We start from the raw sequence: 20,000 nt of genomic DNA, 5'->3' as shown, positions 1-20,000 counted from the left end.
ACTATGTACAGTTACAGTGAGTAATCCTTACCCTGCTGAAATATCAGGGACTATGTACAGTTACAGTGAGTAATCCTTACCCTGCTGAAATATCAGGGACTATGTACAGTTACAGTGAGTAATCCTTACCCTGCTGAATTATCAGGGACTATGTACAGTTACACAGTGAGTAATCCTTACCCTGCTGAAATATCAGGGACTATGTACAGTTACAGTGAGTAATCCTTACCCTGCTGAAATATCAGGGACTATGTACAGTTACAGTGAGTAATCCTTACCCTGCTGAATTATCCGGGACTATGTACAGTTACAAAGTAAGCAATCCTTACCCCACTGAATTATCAGGGACTATGTACAGTTACACAGTGAGTAATCCTTACCCTGCTGAATTATCAGGGACTATGTACAGTTACACAGTGAGTAATCCTTACCCTGCTGAATTATCAGGGACTATGTACTGTTACACAGTGAGTAATCCTTACCCTGCTGAAATATCAGGGACTATGTACAGTTACAGTGAGTAATCCTTACCCTGCTGAAATATCAGGGACTATGTACAGTTACAGTGAGTAATCCTTACCCTGCTGAATTATCCGGGACTATGTACAGTTACAAAGTAAGCAATCCTTACCCCACTGAATTATCAGGGACTATGTACAGTTACACAGTGAGTAATCCTTACCCTGCTGAATTATCAGGGACTATGTACAGTTACACAGTGAGTAATCCTTACCCTGCTGAATTATCAGGGACTATGTACAGTTACACAGTGAGTAATCCTTACCCTGCTGAATTATCAGGGACTATGTACAGTTACACAGTGAGTAATCCTTACCCTGCTGAATTATCAGGGACTATGTACTGTTACACAGTGAGTAATCCTTACCCTGCTGAATTATCCGGGACTATGTACAGTTACACAGTGAGTAATCCTTACCCTGCTGAATTATCCGGGACTATGCGGGGGGAATGTGAGGAAGGACTTTCATTAACGCAGCGAGTGGTAATCATAGTCATACAGCAGAGCAAGAGGCCCTTCGGCCCATCATGCCTGCGCTGGCCATCAACCACCTTTCTATTCTAATCCCATTTTCCAGCACTTGGTCCGTAACCTCGTGTGCTATGGTAACAAAAACAGAACATGCTGGAAAAATCACAGGTCTGACATCATCTGTGGAGAAAGAATAGAGCCAACGCTTCGAGTCTGGATGACCCTTCGTCCAAGCTGAAAGCAAAGAAAATCAGATAAAATTTATACTGGGAAGGTTGAGGGGATGGGGCGGGGGGGGTGGCGGTGGGGCGGTGGGGGGTGGGGGGGGTGGGGTCGAGGGGGCGCTGTAATTGGACAAAGGGAATGTCAATGGTGGATCTTTGCCTTCAGCTCTGATGAAAGGTCAGAGAATTATAGAAATCCTACAGTGCAGAAGGAGGTCTTTTACTCCATCGAGTCTGTACTGACAATAATCCCACCCAGGCCCGATCCCCACAGCCTCTGCTGGTCCCTCTAACCTACACATCCTGGGACACTAAAGGGCAATTGAGCACGGCCAATCAGCCTAACCCGCACACCTTTGGACAGTGGGAGGAAACTGGAGCACCCTCTGCTAAGGGGAGAAGTTTCCCCTATCTATGTCCCTTGTACGCCTCAATCAGATCCCCCCCTCAGCTTTCTCTGCTCTGAGGAGAACAACCTCAGCCTAACCAGCCTCTCTTCATAGCTGCAAGTTTCAGCCTCACCATCACGGCTGACTGCCTTTTTTTTCCCTCAGAGGATTATTTAATTAACTGATTTAATTATCTTCTCTCGAATTTGAGTTTGGTTCTGTATATTCTAAATCCACCAGCATAACGCCGGAATCGCAGGAAGCTTCTTTGTGCACAGCAAGATCCCATGATCCGCTTTAACCAGCGGGGAATCTGCGGGCTGGTTTTGTTTGTGCGATGGAGATCGAACCCCGCCTCGCGCCCTCTCCTCCAACTACTCTTCTTCAAAGTAGTGACGGCACGGTGGTTAGCACTGCTGTCTCACAGCTCCAGGGACCCGGGTTCAATTTTGGCCTCGGGTCCCTGTCTGTGAGGAGTTGGCACGTTCTCCCCGTGTCTGCATGGGTTTCCTCCGGGTGCTCCGGTTTCCTCACACACTCCAAAGATGTGCAGGTTAGGTGGATTGGCCATGCTAAGTTCTCCCTTAGTGACAGGGGGACTAGCCAGGGTAAATACATAGAGTTATGGGGATAGGGCCTGGTTGGGATTGTGGTCGGTGCAGACTCGATGGGCCGAATGGCCTCCTTCTGCTCTGTAAGAGTCTATGATTCTGTGATTCTATCTTCACGAGTGATCCACATGAGAGAGAGAGAGAGAGAGAAGACTGTGCGTTGGTTGAACGGATCTGAACAGTCAACAGGAGCGAGGTTTAAAGGAGACACACCCCACGGATGAGCGAGAGGTTCGGGGAGATGTATTTTACAGTAAATTGAGGTGGTGGGTGAGTGTGGATTGAGGTGAGGGCTCAGGTTAAAGGGGGAAAATAACTGCTGATAAATAAAGGAACTAAAGAGGAGACATACTTACAGTAGATACGTGAGGGAGACTGGAGCTGATACTTTACAACAGACCAGGGAGAGGGTTAAAGGACTATACCTTAAAGTTACTCGAAAAGTAATGTTACCATGCTGATGGAGGCTTAAGGTGAGGCTAAAGGGGAAACATTCCTTACAGTGGACAGTGCGAGAGGTTGGAGGGACATCCTTCTTAAAGATATGTGGAGTTAAATGGATCATTGTCATAGATCTATACAGCACAGGAAGAGGCCCTTCGACCCATCGTGCCTGTGCTGGCCATCAAGAACCTATCTATTCTAATCACACTTTCCAGCATTTAGTCTGTCGCCTTGTACACCCTGTTTAATAAACAATGAGTGATCCTTACCCTGCTGAATAAACAGGGATCCTATACACAGTGAGTAATCTTTACCCTGCTGAATAAACAGGGATCCTATACACAGTGAGTAATCTTTACCCTGCTGAATAAACAGGGATCCCATACACACAGAGTAATCCTTACCCTGCTGAATAAACAGGGATCCTATACACAGTGAGTAATCTTTACCCTGCTGAATAAACAGGGATCCTATACACACAGAGTAATCCTTACCCTGCTGAATAAACAGGGATCCTATACACAGTGAGTAATCTTTACCCTGCTGAATAAACAGGGATCCTATACACAGTGAGTAATCTTTACCCTGCTGAATAAACAGGGATCCTATACACAGTGAGTAATCTTTACCCTGCTGAATAAACAGGGATCCTATACACAGTGAGTAATCTTTACCCTGCTGAATAAACAGGGATCCTATACACAGTGAGTAATCTTTACCCTGCTGAATAAACAGGGATCCTATACACAGTGAGTAATCTTTACCCTGCTGAATAAACAGGGATCCTATACACAGTGAGTAATCTTTACCCTGCTGAATAAACAGGGATCCTATACACAGTGAGTAATCTTTACCCTGCTGAATAAACAGGGATCCTATACACAGTGAGTAATCTTTACCCTGCTGAATAAACAGGGATCCTATACACAGTGAGTAATCTTTACCCTGCTGAATAAACAGGGATCCTATACACAGTGAGTAATCTTTACCCTGCTGAATAAACAGGGATCCTATACACAGTGAGTAATCTTTACCCTGCTGAATAAACAGGGATCCTATACACACAGAGTAATCCTTACCCTGCTGAATAAACAGGGATCCTATACACAGTGAGTAATCTTTACCCTGCTGAATAAACAGGGATCCTATACACAGTGAGTAATCTTTACCCTGCTGAATAAACAGGGATCCTATACACAGTGAGTAATCTTTACCCTGCTGAATAAACAGGGATCCTATACACAGTGAGTAATCTTTACCCTGCTGAATAAACAGGGATCCTATACACAGTGAGTAATCTTTACCCTGCTGAATAAACAGGGATCCTATACACAGTGAGTAATCTTTACCCTGCTGAATAAACAGGGATCCTATACACAGTGAGTAATCTTTACCCTGCTGAATAAACAGGGATCCTATACACACAGAGTAATCCTTACCCTGCTGAATAAACAGGGCTCCTATACACACAGAGTAATCCTTACCCTGCTGAATAAACAGGGCTCCTATACACACAGAGTAATCCTTAAAGCATTGAGGGAGAAAAAAGAATGATGGAAGGCGGAGAGAGGGGACACGATGAAGGAACAGGAAGAAAGAAAGGGTGAAATGACAGGAAGGTTGTGTAAAGTCTGAGAGACAGGGTCAAGTGTAAAGAGATGGACTGAGAGCGAAAGTGAAAGGGATAGAAAGGAGAGTGAAATGGTGGAGAGGGTGCAGATGGAGAGAGAGAGAGATAGAGTTGGTAAAGAGGTGGCGAGAGGGAGAGTGAACAGATGGAAAGAGAGAGGGGGAGGGTGGAATTGGTGAAGAGGTGGAGAGAGTGTTAGGGCTCCAGGTCAGAAACCCGTATTATGAAGTCAGACTAAAGTCCAACAACTTTCTATTTTGACATTAATGTGAGGAAAGGATGTTTCACTCCAGGTGCGATTGTACTGACAAACAAGGGAGCTTTTATCAAAGCAAACTTGATTTAATAACACAGTTTAACTATAACAAATGAATTAGCGTAACCTTTAACAATTGAACAAAACTTAAACGTAACACGATACAATTCTTAACTGCTGACCTATCACTATTAGTTCCAATCAAGCAACGTCCCCTCTTTAAAATTAGTTAGCAAAACACAGGCATACTTGCTTGCGACTTAGGTTAATGGTCTGGGACCTTTCACAAAACTTTTAGAGAGAGAGGGAGAGAAACAGAGAGACACTTTCCTCTAGCAGGTCCAGGCAGCAACCGCTTGTATTTTAAAATGAAAACGAAACTGTTCTTTTCCGCAAGCTTAGCTCCTCCCATTAATCACGTGACTCGGTCTCTGTCAATCAACCTAATCAAAACTCTCATTACTCTGCATACCTAGTCAAAAATCCCAGGAGAATCTAAATAAACAAAAGGTCCATTAACTCGACAAAGTAACACATTCCGAGCTAAAATTAGTTACTATCCTGCATTCTCAGCTGCATGGTCTCCGAGAAAAATCGACTCTTCCAACAAAACATTGCCACCTTAAACATAAAATATATCAAAATAGCACAGTGCCATCACAAGGTGGAGAGTGAACAGATGGAAAGAGAGAGAGGGAGAGGTAGACAGTTGAAAAGATGGAGAGAGAGAGTGAACGGATGGAGAGAGAGGGGAGAGAGAGTTGGTGAAGAGATCGAGAGAGTGAATGGATGGAGAGAGAGAGGGAGAGAGAATTGATGAAGAGATGGAGAGAGGGAGAATGAACGGATGGAGAGAGAGAGGGAGAGAGAGTTGGTGAAGAGATGGAGAGAGGGAGAATGAATGGATAGAGAGAGAGAGAGGGAGAGAGAATTGATGAAGAGATGGAGCGAGGGAGAATGAACGGATGGAGAGAGGTGCTGGTTGTGCCGCTGTGCCTGTGAATGAGCTGCTGAGACCCGGCAGTGTGCATACGCCACACACACAGTGCCAGGCTGTCTCCGCAGTCAGCTATTCCTGCCCCTCCGAACCCTGGCACTCCCTCCCACTGAGGCCCCAGCTGTCTCTCCCGCTCACTGGACAGAGTGCGGTCCTGGAAAAGCCATCTCAGGCAGCAATCTTAATTAATGAGTAAAATCCCTCCCACGCTCAGCATTCCAAGGCAAAACAGCAAACAAATTAAAGCTGTGAGCTCACACAACTGCTGTGCGCACAGTGACAGAACAAGCCGCAAGGAACTGCTCTTGTTTTTAATAATTTCTTTTTCAAAAGGCCTATCCTTCGGTCACCTCTCCTGGTTTAGCAGTAAGCCTGAGGCCTAGTATTTGACATGTCAGCTTCCAGCCTGCTGGGCCTCCTGAGGGAATGGGGTGTGGGGGGGGTGGGGGGGAGGGGGGGGGCAGGGAGAGGCGGGGAAATGGACAGTTTGGAACAGTATTCTTACTTCCCAGTTTTTCCTGGTGCTCCATTTTAAGGTGGAGAAGACCAGCTCAGGCCAGTAGAGTGTAAAAATGACGAGGATGCCTGTTTTCATGACGTTGGTTTGAGGGCTAAATACTGGCCAGGACTCTGGGCAGGCGCCCAGGAAGGGACGCTACAGGGCGGGCCTTTCACATCCACTTGACGGCACGGCAACACAGTGGTTAGCACTGCTGCCTCACAGCGCCAGGGACCCGGGTTCGATTCCAGCCTCAGGTCACTGTCTGTGCAGAGTTTGCACATTCTCCCCGTGTCGGCGTGGGTTTCCTCCGGGTGCTCTGGTTTCCTCCCACAGTCCAAAGATGTGCAGGTTAGGTGGATTGGCCATGCTAAATTGACCCTTAGTGTCAGGAGGACGAGCAGGGTAAATGTGTGGGGTTTTGGGGATAGGGCCTGGGTGGTCGGTGCAGACTAGATGGGCCGAATGGCCTCCTTCTGCAATGTAGGGATTCTATGATTCTATTCTCTGACAGGAGAACAGCCAAGAGTGAGCCTCGGAGGATAGCCCAGTGACAGCTGCTCGGAGAGCCTGCGGTCACAGGCTGGCATCAGCCTGGGCAGAGCAGCCGTCACTCACTGTAATCAAAGTGCAGAGATTCCCAGCCCGGCACCCTCGCCAGCGAAGGCCAGCCAAAACTACACTACAAACAGCGACTCGCAGCTCCAGCAATGACAGGCGCCAGCCAGTCAATAAGCAGCTTTTACTCAATCAACTTAGCTCATCAAGTTAGCAACACATCAAACTCTGCTCAGCATAACACACAATCAAACTGGGTACAGCACGGGGTTAGATACAGAGTAAAGCTCCCTCTACACTGTCCCCATCAACCACTCCCAGGACAGGTACAGCACGGGGTTAGATACAGAGTAAAGCTCCCTCTACACTGTCCCCATCAAACACTCCCAGGACAGGTACAGCACGGGGTTAGATACAGAGTAAAGCTCCCTCCACACTGTCCCCATCAAACACTCCCAGGACAGGTACAGCACGGATCACAGAGTGATAAAGTACCAAAGATGCCCATCACTCAGATTGATTGCTGTAAATTCCTGTGCTAGCTTGCACTTCCTTGTATTTGTTGTGAGGGAGGTTTCGGCATAGGGTGCATGTGACTGGAATACCTTTTTCCCAAAATGTTGACAACATTTGTTTTGTTTTCTTTCTCTGCAATGGTGGGCAGTTACACACACAATCCCAGATCAAACAGCCTGTACACACACTGTCACACTGTCAGTCTCACAGACACACACACACAATCCCAGATCTAACAGCCTGTACACACACTGTCACACTGTCAGTCTCACAGACACACACACACAATCCCAGATCTAACAGTCTGTACACACACTGTCACACTGTCAGTGTCACAGACACACACAATCCCAGATCTAACAGTCTGTACACACACTATAACACTGTCAGTCTCACACACACACAATCCCAGATCAAACAGCCTGTCCATACACTATAACACTGTCAGTCTCAGAGACACACACAATCCCAGATCTAACAGGCTGTACACACACTGTCACACTGTCAGTGTCACAGACACACACAATCCCAGATCTAACAGCCTGTACACACACTGTCACACTGTCAGTCTCACAGACACACACACACAATCCCAGATCTAACAGTCTGTACACACACTGTCACACTGTCAGTGTCACAGACACACACAATCCCAGATCTAACAGTCTGTACACACACTATAACACTGTCAGTCTCACACACACACACACACCATCCCAGATCTAACAGTCTGTACACACACTGTCACACTGTCAGTCTCACACACACACACACAATCCCAGATCTAACAGTCTGTACACACACTGTCACACTGTCAGTCTCACACACACACAATCCCAGATCAAACAGCCTGTCCATACACTATAACACTGTCAGTCTCAGAGACACACACAATCCCAGATCTAACAGGCTGTCCATACACTATAACACTGTCAGTCTCAGAGACACACACAATCCCAGATCTAACAGGCTGTACACACACTGTCACACTGTCAGTCTCACACACACACACAATCCCAGATCTAACAGTCTGTACACACACTGTCACACTGTCAGTCTCACACACACACAATCCCAGATCTAACAGGCTGTACACACACTGTCACACTGTCAGTCTCACAGACAGCCACACTGAAGCCCAATCTGAACCATTCATTTGGTTGCTTAGATTTTCAGGACATTCCAAAACTGAATGGTGTGGGGGGGACATTGCTTTGAGTTGAAGCAGTGATGAAATTCCAGGCCCCCCCTCCACCTCCACCCCTCCACCTCCCCCCCCCCCCACCCCGCTACCAACATTGCAATGCCGGAGGAAGAATGGAGTGGATTTCCGACAGGATGTGGGAATAGTGTGGATTTCTGACAGGATCTGGGAATAGTGTGGGTTTCTAGCAGGATTTGGGAATAGTGTGGATATCTGACAGGATCTAGGAATGGTGTGGATATCTGACAGGATTTGGGAATAGTGTGGATATCTGACAGGATCTAGGAATGGTGTGGATATCTGACAGGATTTGGGAATGGAGTAGATTTCCGACAGGATTTGGGAATAGTGTGGATATTTGACAGGATCTGGGGATGGTGTGGATTTCCGGCAGGATTTGGGAATGGTGTGGATTTCCGACAGGATTTGGGAATGGTGTGGATTTCTGACAGGATTTGGGAATGGTGTATGAGGGATTGTGACAGATATTACTCAGTGATCTGTCGCTGCCTCTCTGCTTTGCCAATGGCAGCTTAATACTCTGGACAGTGAATACACTTTAACAAAACGATATTGGCGGCCTGTATTCCAGCTCTAACAGGTAACTGCACTCATCACTCCATGTTGGCAATGTAGTTTTGTAAAAAGGCAGGGTGATAGTGTCTGTGAGATCGAGGGATTAACCCTCCCACCTCCAGCCTGAACACACAGCAAATACAAGGGGAGGGGGAAGAGCGAGCAAGAGAGGGGAGGAGACAGAGTGAGACAGGCAAAGAGGGGGACAGAGAGGGGGAGAGAGAGGGGGAGAGAGAGGGGGGGTGTTAGAGACCAAGCGAGAGTCCTAAGATGGTGAGGCAGAGAGGGGAAAAGGCAGAGAGAGAGAGAGAGACACACACACAGTGCGGGGAGCGTGAGAGAGAGAGAGAGCAAGAGAGAGAGAGAGAGACAGTGCGGGGAGAGAGAGAAAGAGAGAGAGAGCAAGAGACAGAGAGAGAGACAGAGAGAGAGACAGAGACAGAGAGAGAGGCAGAGAGAGAGAGACAGAGAGAAAGACAGAGAGAGAGAGAGAGAGACAGAGAGACAGACAGAGAGACAGACAGAGAGAGGGAGACAGAGAGAGAGAGAGACAGAGAGAGAGAGAGACAGAGAGACAGACAGAGAGAGAGAGAGACAGAGAGAGAGAGAGAGAGACAGAGAGAGAGACAGAGAGAGAGACAGAGAGAGAGACACACAGAGAGAGAGAGAGACACACACACACACACAGAGACAGAGAGGGAGAGAGAGAGAGAGTGTGGTAAACCACTGTTAAGCTTATTGCCTGTGTGTGTGTGACATGCCTGGGCATGCCCCTGCCGGCCCTGCCTGAGATTCCTCCCCCCCGGTCCAGGTATAAAGGTGACTGCTCCCAACCCCCCTACCTCAGTCTCTGGACCAGTTCATCAGCATGGGTGTGCTCCAAGTTTATTGCGAATAAAAGCCTATTTGTTCTTGCATACAAACTAGTCTTTGCTTGATTGATGGTGCATCAATTTTATTAGCAAAAGTTTTGGGATGGAGCAGATACTAAAACCCGATAGATTAGAATTGGACCCTCAAGCCGTAGGAACCTCTAACAGCTTCGATCACTGGCTGTGATGTTTCGAAACTTTCCTCACCACCTCCGCCTCCGTCGTCCAGACCGAAACCGACAAGCTACACGTGCTCCACCCCCTTCCCGCATATCTGACATGGTTAATCAGATTGCGCAATATCGGGTGTTCTCTACCATCGACTTAAAATCTGCATACCACCAGCTCCCTATCCGCCCAGAAGACCGCCAATATACTGCCTTCGAGGCGGATGGCCGCCTCTATCACTTCCTTAGGATCCCCTTCGGCGTCACCAACATGGTCTCAGTTTTCCAGCGTGAGATGGACCGAACGGTAGACCAGAACGGGCTGCGGGCCACCTTCCCGCACCTGGATAACGTCACCATCTGCGGCCATGATCAGCAGGACCATGACGCCAACCTCCACAAATTCCTCCACACCGCCACACTCCTAAATCTGACCTATAATAAGGAGAAGTGCGTATTCCACACACGCCGCCTCGCCATCCTTGGTTGTGTTGTGGAAAACGGGGTCATCGGTCCCGATCCCGACCACATGCGTCCCCTCCTGGAACTCCCCCTCCCCACCAGCCTCAAATCACTGAGGAGATGCCTGGGCTTCTTCTCATATTACGCCCAGTGGGTCCCCAATTATGTGGATAAAGCCCGTCCGCTCATCAAATCCACCTCTTTTCCCCTGACGGCAGAGGCCCGCCTGGCCTTCGACCGCATCAAAGCAGACATCACGAAGGCCACGATGCACGCTGTAGACAGTGGCAGTTTTTCAAGGAATGTCTGTCTAGAGTTCTACAGGACAACGTTCCGAGCAGACAGGGAGGTGTTGGTCGGTTAAAGGAACCGTGGTGCACGAAAGCTGTGCGGGACCTAGTCGAGAAGAAAAGGAAAGCGTACAAAAGGCTCAGAGAGCTTGGCGAAAATAGGGATTTAGATGAGTATACGGCTTGTAGGAAGGGACTAAAGAAGGAAATTAGGAGAGCCAGAAGGGGTCACGAGAAGGCTCTGGCAGGTAGGATTAAGGAGAACCCTAAGGCGTTCTATAAAAATGTGAAGAGTAAAAGGATGAGACGTGACGGAATAGGGCCTATAAAAGGTGAAGGCGGGAAGGTCTGTACGGAACCAGTAGAAATGGCAGAGGTGCTCAATGAGTATTTTGCCTCGGTTTTCACAGAGGAGAAGGACCTGGGTGGATGTACTGCGGGCGTGCGGTGGACTGAAAAGATTGAGTATGTGGACTTTAACAAAGAGGTTGTGCTGGAATCTTTGAATGGCATCAAGATAGATAAGTCGCCGGGTCCGGATGGGATGTACCCCAGGTTACTGTGGGAGACGAGGGAAGAGATTGCAGAGCCTCTGGCGATGATCTTTGCGTCTTCGATGGAGACGGGAGAGGTGCCGGAGGATTGGAGGATTACGGATGTGGTTCCTATTTTCAAGAAGGGGAATAGGGATAGCCCAGGAAATTACCGACCGGTGAGTCTAACCTCAGTGGTTGGTAAACTGATGGAGAAGATCCTGAGGGACAGGATATATGAGCATTTAGAGAGGTTTAGTATGCTCAAGAATACTCAGCATGGCTTTGTCAAGGGCAGATCGTGCTTTACGAGCCTGGTGGAGTTCTTCAAAAATGTGACTAAACACATTGACGAAGGGAAGGCGGTAGATGTGGTTTATATGGATTTTAGCAAGGCGTTCAATAAGGTCCCCCATGCAAGGCTTCTAGAAAAAGTGAGAGGGAATGGGATCCAAGGGGCTGCTGCCCGGTGGATCCAGAACTGGCTTGCCCAAAGGAGGCAGAGAGTGGGTATAGATGGGTCTTTTTCTAAATGGAGGTCGGTCACCAGTGGTGTGCCCCAGGGATCTGTTCTGGGACCCTTGCTGTTTGTCATTTTCATAAATGACCTGGATGAGGAAGCGGAGGGATGGGTTGGTAAGTTTGCCGACGACACGAAGGTTGGTGGGGTTGTGGATAGTCTGAAGGGATGTCAGAAGTTACAGAGGGACATAGATAGGATGCAAGACTGGGCGGACAAGTGGCAGATGGACTTCAACCCAGATAAATGCGTCATGATCCATTTTGGTAGGTCAAATGGGATGAAGGAGTACAATATAAAGGGAAAGACTCTTAGTACTGTAGAGGATCAGAAGGACCTTGGGGTCCGGGTCCATAGGACTCTGAAATCGGCCCCGCAGGTGGAGGAGGTGGTTAAGAAGGCGTATGGTGTGCTGGCCTTTATCAATCGAGGGATTGAGTTTAGGAGTCCGGGGATAATGATGCAGCTATATAAGACCCTCGTCAGACCCCACTTGGAGTACTGTGCTCAGTTCTGGTTGCCTCACTATAGGAAGGATGTGGAAAAGATTGAAAGGGTGCAGAGGAGATTTACAAGGATGTTGCCTGGATTGAGTGGCATGCCTTATGAGGATAGGCTGAGGGAGCTCGGTCTTTTCTCCTTGGAGAGACGAAGGATGAGAGGAGACCTAATAGAGGTGTATAAGATGTTGAGAGGCATAGATCAGGTGGACTCTCAGAGGCTTTTTCCCAGGGTGGAAATGTCTGCTACGAGAGGACACAGGTTTAGGGTGCTGGGGGGTAGGTACAAGGGAAATGTTCGGGGTAAGTTTTTCACACAGAGGGTGGTGGGCGAGTGGAATCGGCTGCCGTCAGTGGTGGTGGAGGCGAACTCAATAGGGTCTTTTAAGAGATTCCTGGATGAGTACATGGAGCTTAATAGGATGGAGGGTTATAGGTAGGTCTAGAAGGTAAGGATGTGTTCGGCACAACTTGTGGGCCAAAGGGCCTGTTTGTGCTGTAGTTTTTCTATGTTTCTATGTTTCTATCCCGTTCCAGGTGGAGAGCGATGCGTCTGACTTCGCCCTAGCCGCCACCCTTAACCAGGCGGGCAGACCCGTGGCCTTCTTCTCACGAACCCTCCATGGCCCTGAAATCCGACACTCCTCTGTCAAAAAGTAGGCCCAAGCCATGGTGGAAGCTGTACGGCACTGGCGCCATTACTTAGCTGGTAAACGCTTCACCCTACTCACGGACCAATGGTCAGTTGCATTCATGTTTAACAACACGCAGCGGGGCAAGATCAAAAATGATAAAATATTGAGGTGGAGAATCGAACTTTCCACCTACAATTACGACATCTTATACCGGCCCGGGAAGCTCAATGAGCCCCCAGACGCCCTGTCCCGGGGAATATGTGCCAGCACACAAATAGACCAATTGCAGACTCTCCACAACGAACTCTGCCACCCGGGGGTCACCAGGTTTTTTCACTTCATTAAAGCCCGTAACCTGCCCTACTCCATTGAGGAAGTCAGGTCTATAACCAGACACTGCCAGGTCTGCGCAGAGTGCAAGCCGCACTTCTATCGGCCAGACAGAGCACACCTCATAAAGGCCACCCGCCCTTTCGAACGCCTAAGCGTCGACTTCAAAGGCCCCCTCCCCTCTTCTGACCGCAACGTATACTTCCTCAACGTCATTGACGAATATTCACGTTTCCCCTTCGCTATTCCGTACCCAGATATGACCTCGGCCACGGTCGTCAGGGCCCTGCACAGCCTCTTCACCCCGTTCGGTTTCCCTAGCTATATCCATAGCGACCGGGGATCCTCCTTTATGAGTGATGAGCTGCGACAGTACCTGCTCTCCAAAGGCATAGCCTCGAGTAGGACCACCAGCTACAACCCCAGGGGGAACGGACAGGTCGAGAGGGAGAACGCGACAGTCTGGAAGGCCGTTTTACGAGCTCTGAGGTCTAAAGGTCTTCCAGTCACCCGCTGGCAAGAGGTCCTCCCTGATGCACTACACTCGATTAGATCACTCCTTTGCACAGCTACCAATGCTACCCCTCATGAAAGAATGTTTGTTTTCCCCAGAAGGTCCTCCTCGGGGGCCTCACTACCGTCGTGGCTGACGTCCCCAAGCCCTGTCCTGCTCCGGAAGCACGTGAGGACCCATAAGTCGGACCCCCTGGTCGAAAGGGTCCAACTCCTCCACGCCAACACCCAATACGCCTATGTGGCGTATCACGACGGGCGGGAGGACACGGTCTCCATTCGAGACCTGGCACCCGCAGGTGTCCCAGGGACCACGACGACCCACAACCCCACACCTCCAACCCCCGTATACAGCACGCCTGAGCCCCAGGAGCCGCCACCACGCTCCCAACAACCGGAAGGGACTACAGACGACTCGAGCGACTACGGCCTGGCGCCTGAACCAACACCGCGGCCACCGGAACCGACACCACGACCGGCACTACGGCGGTCGCAGCGGCAGATCAAGCCCCCAGAGAGACTGAATTTGTAACTTTGTAATTCTGTAAATATCGTTCCACCCACCTCACCCCCGCCGGACTCTTTTTTAAAAGCAGGGGGTGAATGTGGTAAACCACTGTTAGCTTATTGCCTGTGTGTGTGTGTGTGACATGCCTGGACACGCCCCTGCCGGCCCTGCCTGAGACTCCTCCCCCTCTGGTCCAGGTATAAAGGTGACTGCTCCCCACCCCCTGCCTCAGTTTCTGGGCCAGTTCATCAGCATGGGTGTGCTCCAAGTCTTTTGCTAATAAAAGCCTATTTGTTCTTGCATACAAACTAGTCTTTGCTCGATTGATAGTGCATCAGAGAGAGAGAGACACAGGGAGAGAGAGAGACAGAGAGAGAGAGAGAGACAGAGAGAGAGAGAGAGAGTGACACAGCGAGAGAGGGAGACAGAGAGAGAGAGAGACAGAGAGACAGAGAGAGAGAGAGAGAGACACACAGAGAGAGCGAGACACAGAGAGAGAGAGAGTGACACAGCGAGAGAGAGACACAGAGAGAGAGAGACACACAGAGAAAGAGACAGAGAGAGAGAGAGAGACAGAGAGAGAGAGACAGAGAGAGAGAGACACACAGAGAGAGAGAGAGACAGAGAGAGACAGAGAGAGACAGGGAGAGACAGAGAGAGACAGAGAGAGACAGAGAGAGAGAGAGAATGAGGAAAGAATGGAATAGGGAGAAGCAGAATGAAATAGAAGGATATGGAATCGAGAGAAAGAGGCAGTTTGAGACAGAGGGAGATGTGATTCAACAAGACCATGTCTGGTCTGTTTGTGTTTCGAGTTCCACATTCCCCATCATCCCCCAATAACCTTTAACCCCCTTGCCGAACAAGAATCTATCCACCTCCATGGTAAAAATATTCAGTGACCCCCCCCCCCCCCTCCCACCTGAGGCAGAGAGTTCCAAAGCTGCACAACCCTCTGAGAGAGAAACATTCTCCTCATCTCTGCCCTGAAAGAGCAGCCCCTCATTTAAAACAGTGCCCCCTGGTTCTGGACTCAGCCACAAGAGGAAACATCCTTTCTGGATGTATCACAGCTTGGTCTGGCTCCTGCTCTGCCCAAGACTACAAGAAACTACAAAAGGTCGTGAACAAAGCCCAGTCCATCACTCAAACCAGCCTCCCATCCATTGACTCCGTCTACACTCCTGCTGCCTTGGAAAAGCAGCCAGAATAATTAAGAACCCCACACCCCGGACAGTCTCTCTTCCACCTTCTTCTGTTGGGAAAAAGATACAAAAGTCTGAGGTCACATACCAACTGACTCAAGAACAGCTTCTTCTCTGCTGCTGTCAGACTTTTGAATGGACCTACCTTATATTAAGTTGATCTTTCTCTACACCCGAGCTATGACTGTGACACTACATTCTGCACTCTCTCCTTTCCTTCTCCCCTATGTACTCGATGAACGGTATGCTTTGTCTGTATAGCGTGCAAGAAACAATACTTTTCACTGTGTGTTAACACATGTGACAATAATAAATCAAATCAAATCAAAAGAGAATGTCCAACAAGGGGAAACATCCTCTCTCTGTCTCCCCTGTTAATCTCCTTTAGCATCTTATATATCTCAATAAGATCTCCTCTTATTCTTCTAAACTCCAGCGAGTATAGTATAGCGAGTTTGGGCGGCACGGTAGCACAGTGGTTAGCACTGCTGCTTCACAGCTCCAGGGACCTGGGTTCGATTCCCGGCTCGGGTCACTGTCTGTGTGGAGTTTGCACATTCTCCCCGTGTCTGCGTGGGTTTCCTCTGGGTGCTCCGGTTTCCTCCCACACTCCAAAGATGTGCGGGTCAGGTTGATTGGCCATGCTAAAATTGCCCCTTAGTGTCCTGAGATGTGTAGGTTAGAGGGATTAGCGGGTAAATGTGTAGGGATATGGAGGTAGGGCCTGGGTGGGATTGTGGTCGGTGCTGACTCGATGGGCCGAATGGCCTCTTTCTGCACTGTAGGGTTTCTAAGATTCTATGATACTAAACTTTTCGATCTTCCTTTATGAGGCAAGTCCTTCATCCCTGGAATCAATCTAGTGAACCTTCTCTGAACTATTTCTTATTCATTTACGTCTGCAAGAAATCTGCCATCCTTACCCGGTCTGGCCTACATGTGACTCGAGACCCACTGCAATGTTGACTCACTGCCTCTCTGAAACGGCCAAGTGAGACACTCAGTTCAAGGGGCAATTAGAGATGGGCAAGAAACGCTGACCTTGCCAATGATGTCCACACCCCACGGGTAAATAAATTAGCAGGGGAATAACGACCCACAATGTTTGGATGGTGAAATCTAATCAGTCTAACGTCACATCTGACTGTACCATGAGGCAACCTCACTGTAGGCTGTCATTTCAAATCAGTTCAATAAAACCTCTCACTGAGAAACACTGAGGAAGCTCTGCTGTCCTTAAAGGTGGGGTCCGGAAGTGGAGATAAAACAGCTTTTTAAAATGCTGCAGAGAGGACACTGAGAACCCAGGTCCGACCAGAAGGCGGCTGGAACCAGGGCAAAGGGAAGGCTAACAATGGCTGGCTGGATGTGAAATATTGGCGACAGGGAAGACTCAGCTCGGAGAGGCACACAGAAAAGCTCAAATCTGTCGAAAGCTGCAGCAAAAGGACAAAGGAAAAGTCAACACAAAGGTTTATTATCAGTGTCACAAGTAGGCTGACATTAACACTGCAATGAAGTTACTGTGAAAATCCCTGAGTTGCCACACTCCAGCACCTGTTCGGGTACACGCAGGGAGAATTTAGCACGGACAATGCACCAAACCAGCACGTCTTTCAGACTGTGGGAGGGAACTGGAGCACCCGGAGGAAACCCACGCAGACACGGGGAGAAGGTGCAGACTCCGCACAGACAGTGACCCAAGCCGGGAATCGAACCCGGGTCCCTGGCGCTGTGAGGCAGCGGTGCTAACCACTGTGCCACCGGGCCGCCCCAAAACAAATGCGGGCTTGTCTGGGATTTGAACCTGGGACTTCTCGCAAACTCTCTGTTTGCACCACCCAAAAGTGAAATTCACGCCACCAGACCAAGGAGCGGACAAAAGGAAAGCAGGCAAAGGCAGGAAAAAAGCTGCTGCGGCAAATTGTCCAACTCCAGCTCCAGTAGGGGACGAGGTGCCCAAGAACCCACTGAACAGTAACATGCGCTTAGAATCATAGAGGTTTACAGCACGGAAAGAGGCCCTTCAGCCCATCTTGTCCAGGCCAGCAGATACATTATGGTGAGAGACATTCTTGATTTGGGAAATCTGGTCCACACCCAGAAAGGACATGAATGCGCTGCCAGGGGTGGTGGGGGAGGCAGATACGATAGGGGTGTTTAAGGGGCCTTTAGATAAGCACATGAATATGCAGGAATAGAGGAATATGGACCAAGGGCAGGCAGAAGGGATTAATTTAATTTGGCGTCATGTTAAGGCCCAAGGGCTTGTTCCTGTTCCCGTGCTGTACTGTTGTAAATGCAGTCTCTAGGCGCCACCTGGTGGAGATTCCATGCTGTGCACTTTTGCCACACGGTGTAAAGTATGGAATGGAGATGGGCTGCAGCAGATGAAGATGAACCCAAACCCCAGCCCCTGTGATTCCTCTGCCACAAACAAGTCAATTAAATCTCTTCATCTCTCCCTCCCTCCCTCCCTTGTCACTCGGCCATCGGGAGGGAGGGAGGGAGGGAGAGAGGGTGGAGGGAGAGATAGAGAGAGCGGGAGAGAGAGAGGGAGAGAGGGAGGAAGAGAGGGAGGGAGGGAGTGAGCGAGAGAGGGTGGAGGGAGAGATAGAGAGAGAGGGAGAGAGAGAGGGAGGGAGAGAGAGAGGGAGAGAGAGAGGGAGGGAGAGGGGAGAGAGGGAGGGAGAGGGGAGGGAGAGGGGAGGGAGGGAGAGAAAGAGAAAGAGGGAGGGAGGGAGGGAGAGAGGGAGGGAGAGAGGGAGGGAGAGAGGGAGCGAGGGAGGGAGGGAGAGAGGGAGGGAGAGAGGGAGGGAGAGAGGGAGGGAGAGAGGGAGGGAGAGAGGGAGGGAGAGAGGGAGGGAGAGAGAGGGAGCGAGGGAGGGAGAGAGGGAGGGAGAGAGAGGGAGCGAGGGAGGGAGAGAGGGAGCGAGGGAGGGAGAGAGGGAGGGAGAGAGGGAGGGAGAGGGGGAGCGAGGGAGGGAGAGAGGGAGGGAGAGAGGGAGGGAGAGAGGGAGGGAGAGAGGGAGCGAGGGAGGGAGGGAGGGAGAGAGGGAGGGAGGGAGAGAGGGAGGGAGAGAGGGAGCGAGGGAGGGCGGGATGAAGAGAGGGAGGGAGTGAGGGAGGGAGAGAGGGAGGGAGAGAGGGAGGGAGGGAGGGAGGGAGGGAGAGAGGGAGGGAGGGAGGGAGAGAGGGAGGGAGAGAGGGAGGGAGAGAGGGAGCGAGGGAGAGAGGGAGCGAGGGAGGGTGGGATGAAGAGATTTATTCACAGTGGTGCTACACTGTCAGGGGCGCCCTGATAATAAACCTTTGCCGGTGGGAGGTGAGGAGCATGTGGAAGCCCAGAGTCAGACAGTGAACATGCAGAGATACAAATTAGCGCCAGGAGTCGGCCACTCGGCCACTCGGCCACTCGAGCCTGCTGCACCATTCTATAAGATCGCAGCTGATCTGATTGTAACCTCAGTCCCACATTGCTGCCGACCCCCTGATAACCTTTCACCCCCTCGTTAATCAAGAATCTATCTCACTCTGCCTTAAAAACATTCAAACACTGCCTTTTGAGGAAGAGAGTTCCAGAGACTCACCGCCCTCGGAGAGAAAATATATCCCCCCATCCCGTCTTAAACATGGGGCCCATTATTCTTAAACAGTGACCCCCAGTTCCAGATTCCCCGACAAGAGGAAACATCCTCTCCACATCCCCCCTGTCAACACCCCTCAGAATCTGGTGTTTCAATCTAATCGCCTCTGGTTCTCCTAAACTCCACCAGACACAACTCTAACCTGTCCAATCTCATGACACAACACGTGTGTCTGTGACAGTGTGTTTGTGTGAGAGTGACTGTGTGTGCTTCTGAATGTGTGTGTGTACATGTGTGTGTAAGAGAGTGTGTGAGTGCCCGTGTATGTGTGAGTGTGCATGTTTGTGAGTGAATGCTATGTGTCAATGTGTGCGTATGTCTATGACTGAGTACATACGTGTGTGTCTGCATGTGCGATGTGTATCTGTGGATGTATGTGTCAGTGGGTGTGTGATGTGTGTGCAAGTGTGTGTATATGTGTGCATTTGACTGTGTGTGAGCGTGTGTGTGTACATCTGTGTGTGTGCATGTATATGTCTGTGCGAGTGTGTGTGTGTTTGTTTGTGTGGGTGTGAGTGTGAGTCTGTATCTGTGTGTGTGTGTACATGTATGTGCATAATCGTGTGTGTGTGTGTACATGTATGTGTATAATCGTGTGTGTGTGTCTGTGTGTGTCTGTGTGTGTGTGTACATGTATGTGTATAATTGTGTGTGTGTGTGTACATGTATGTGTATAATCGTGTGTGTGTGTGTGTCTGTGTGTGTGTGTGTACATGTATGTGTATAATCGTGTGTGTGTGTGTGTACATGTATGTGTATAATTGTGTGTGTGTGTGTACATGTATGTGTATAATCGTGTGTGTGTGTGTGTGTCTGTGTGTGTGTGTGTACATGTATGTGTATAATCGTGTGTGTGTGTGTGTACATGTATGTGTATAATCGTGTGTGTGTGTGTGTACATGGACATGATTCTCCCACCCCGT

General features: G+C 49.5%; 1 protein-coding gene across 1 annotated transcript in view; it reads right to left on the bottom strand.

Moving 5' to 3' along the window:
- The window catches only part of LOC144497667 (uncharacterized), a 129,009-nt gene that overhangs the window by 59,123 nt on the left and 49,886 nt on the right, over positions 1 to 20,000 (bottom strand). Inside the window, 2 exon segments of the mRNA XM_078219109.1 lie at positions 9,796 to 9,806; positions 9,918 to 9,944. Of these exon segments, the coding sequence (XP_078075235.1) occupies positions 9,796 to 9,806; positions 9,918 to 9,944 (38 nt within the window).

This window comes from Mustelus asterias, chromosome 8 (assembly GCF_964213995.1).
Source record: "Mustelus asterias chromosome 8, sMusAst1.hap1.1, whole genome shotgun sequence".
In the NCBI taxonomy this organism is placed as follows: domain Eukaryota; kingdom Metazoa; phylum Chordata; class Chondrichthyes; order Carcharhiniformes; family Triakidae; genus Mustelus; species Mustelus asterias.
The sequence above is the reverse complement of the archived record's forward strand: the minus strand, read 5'-3'. Positions and strand labels throughout refer to the sequence as shown.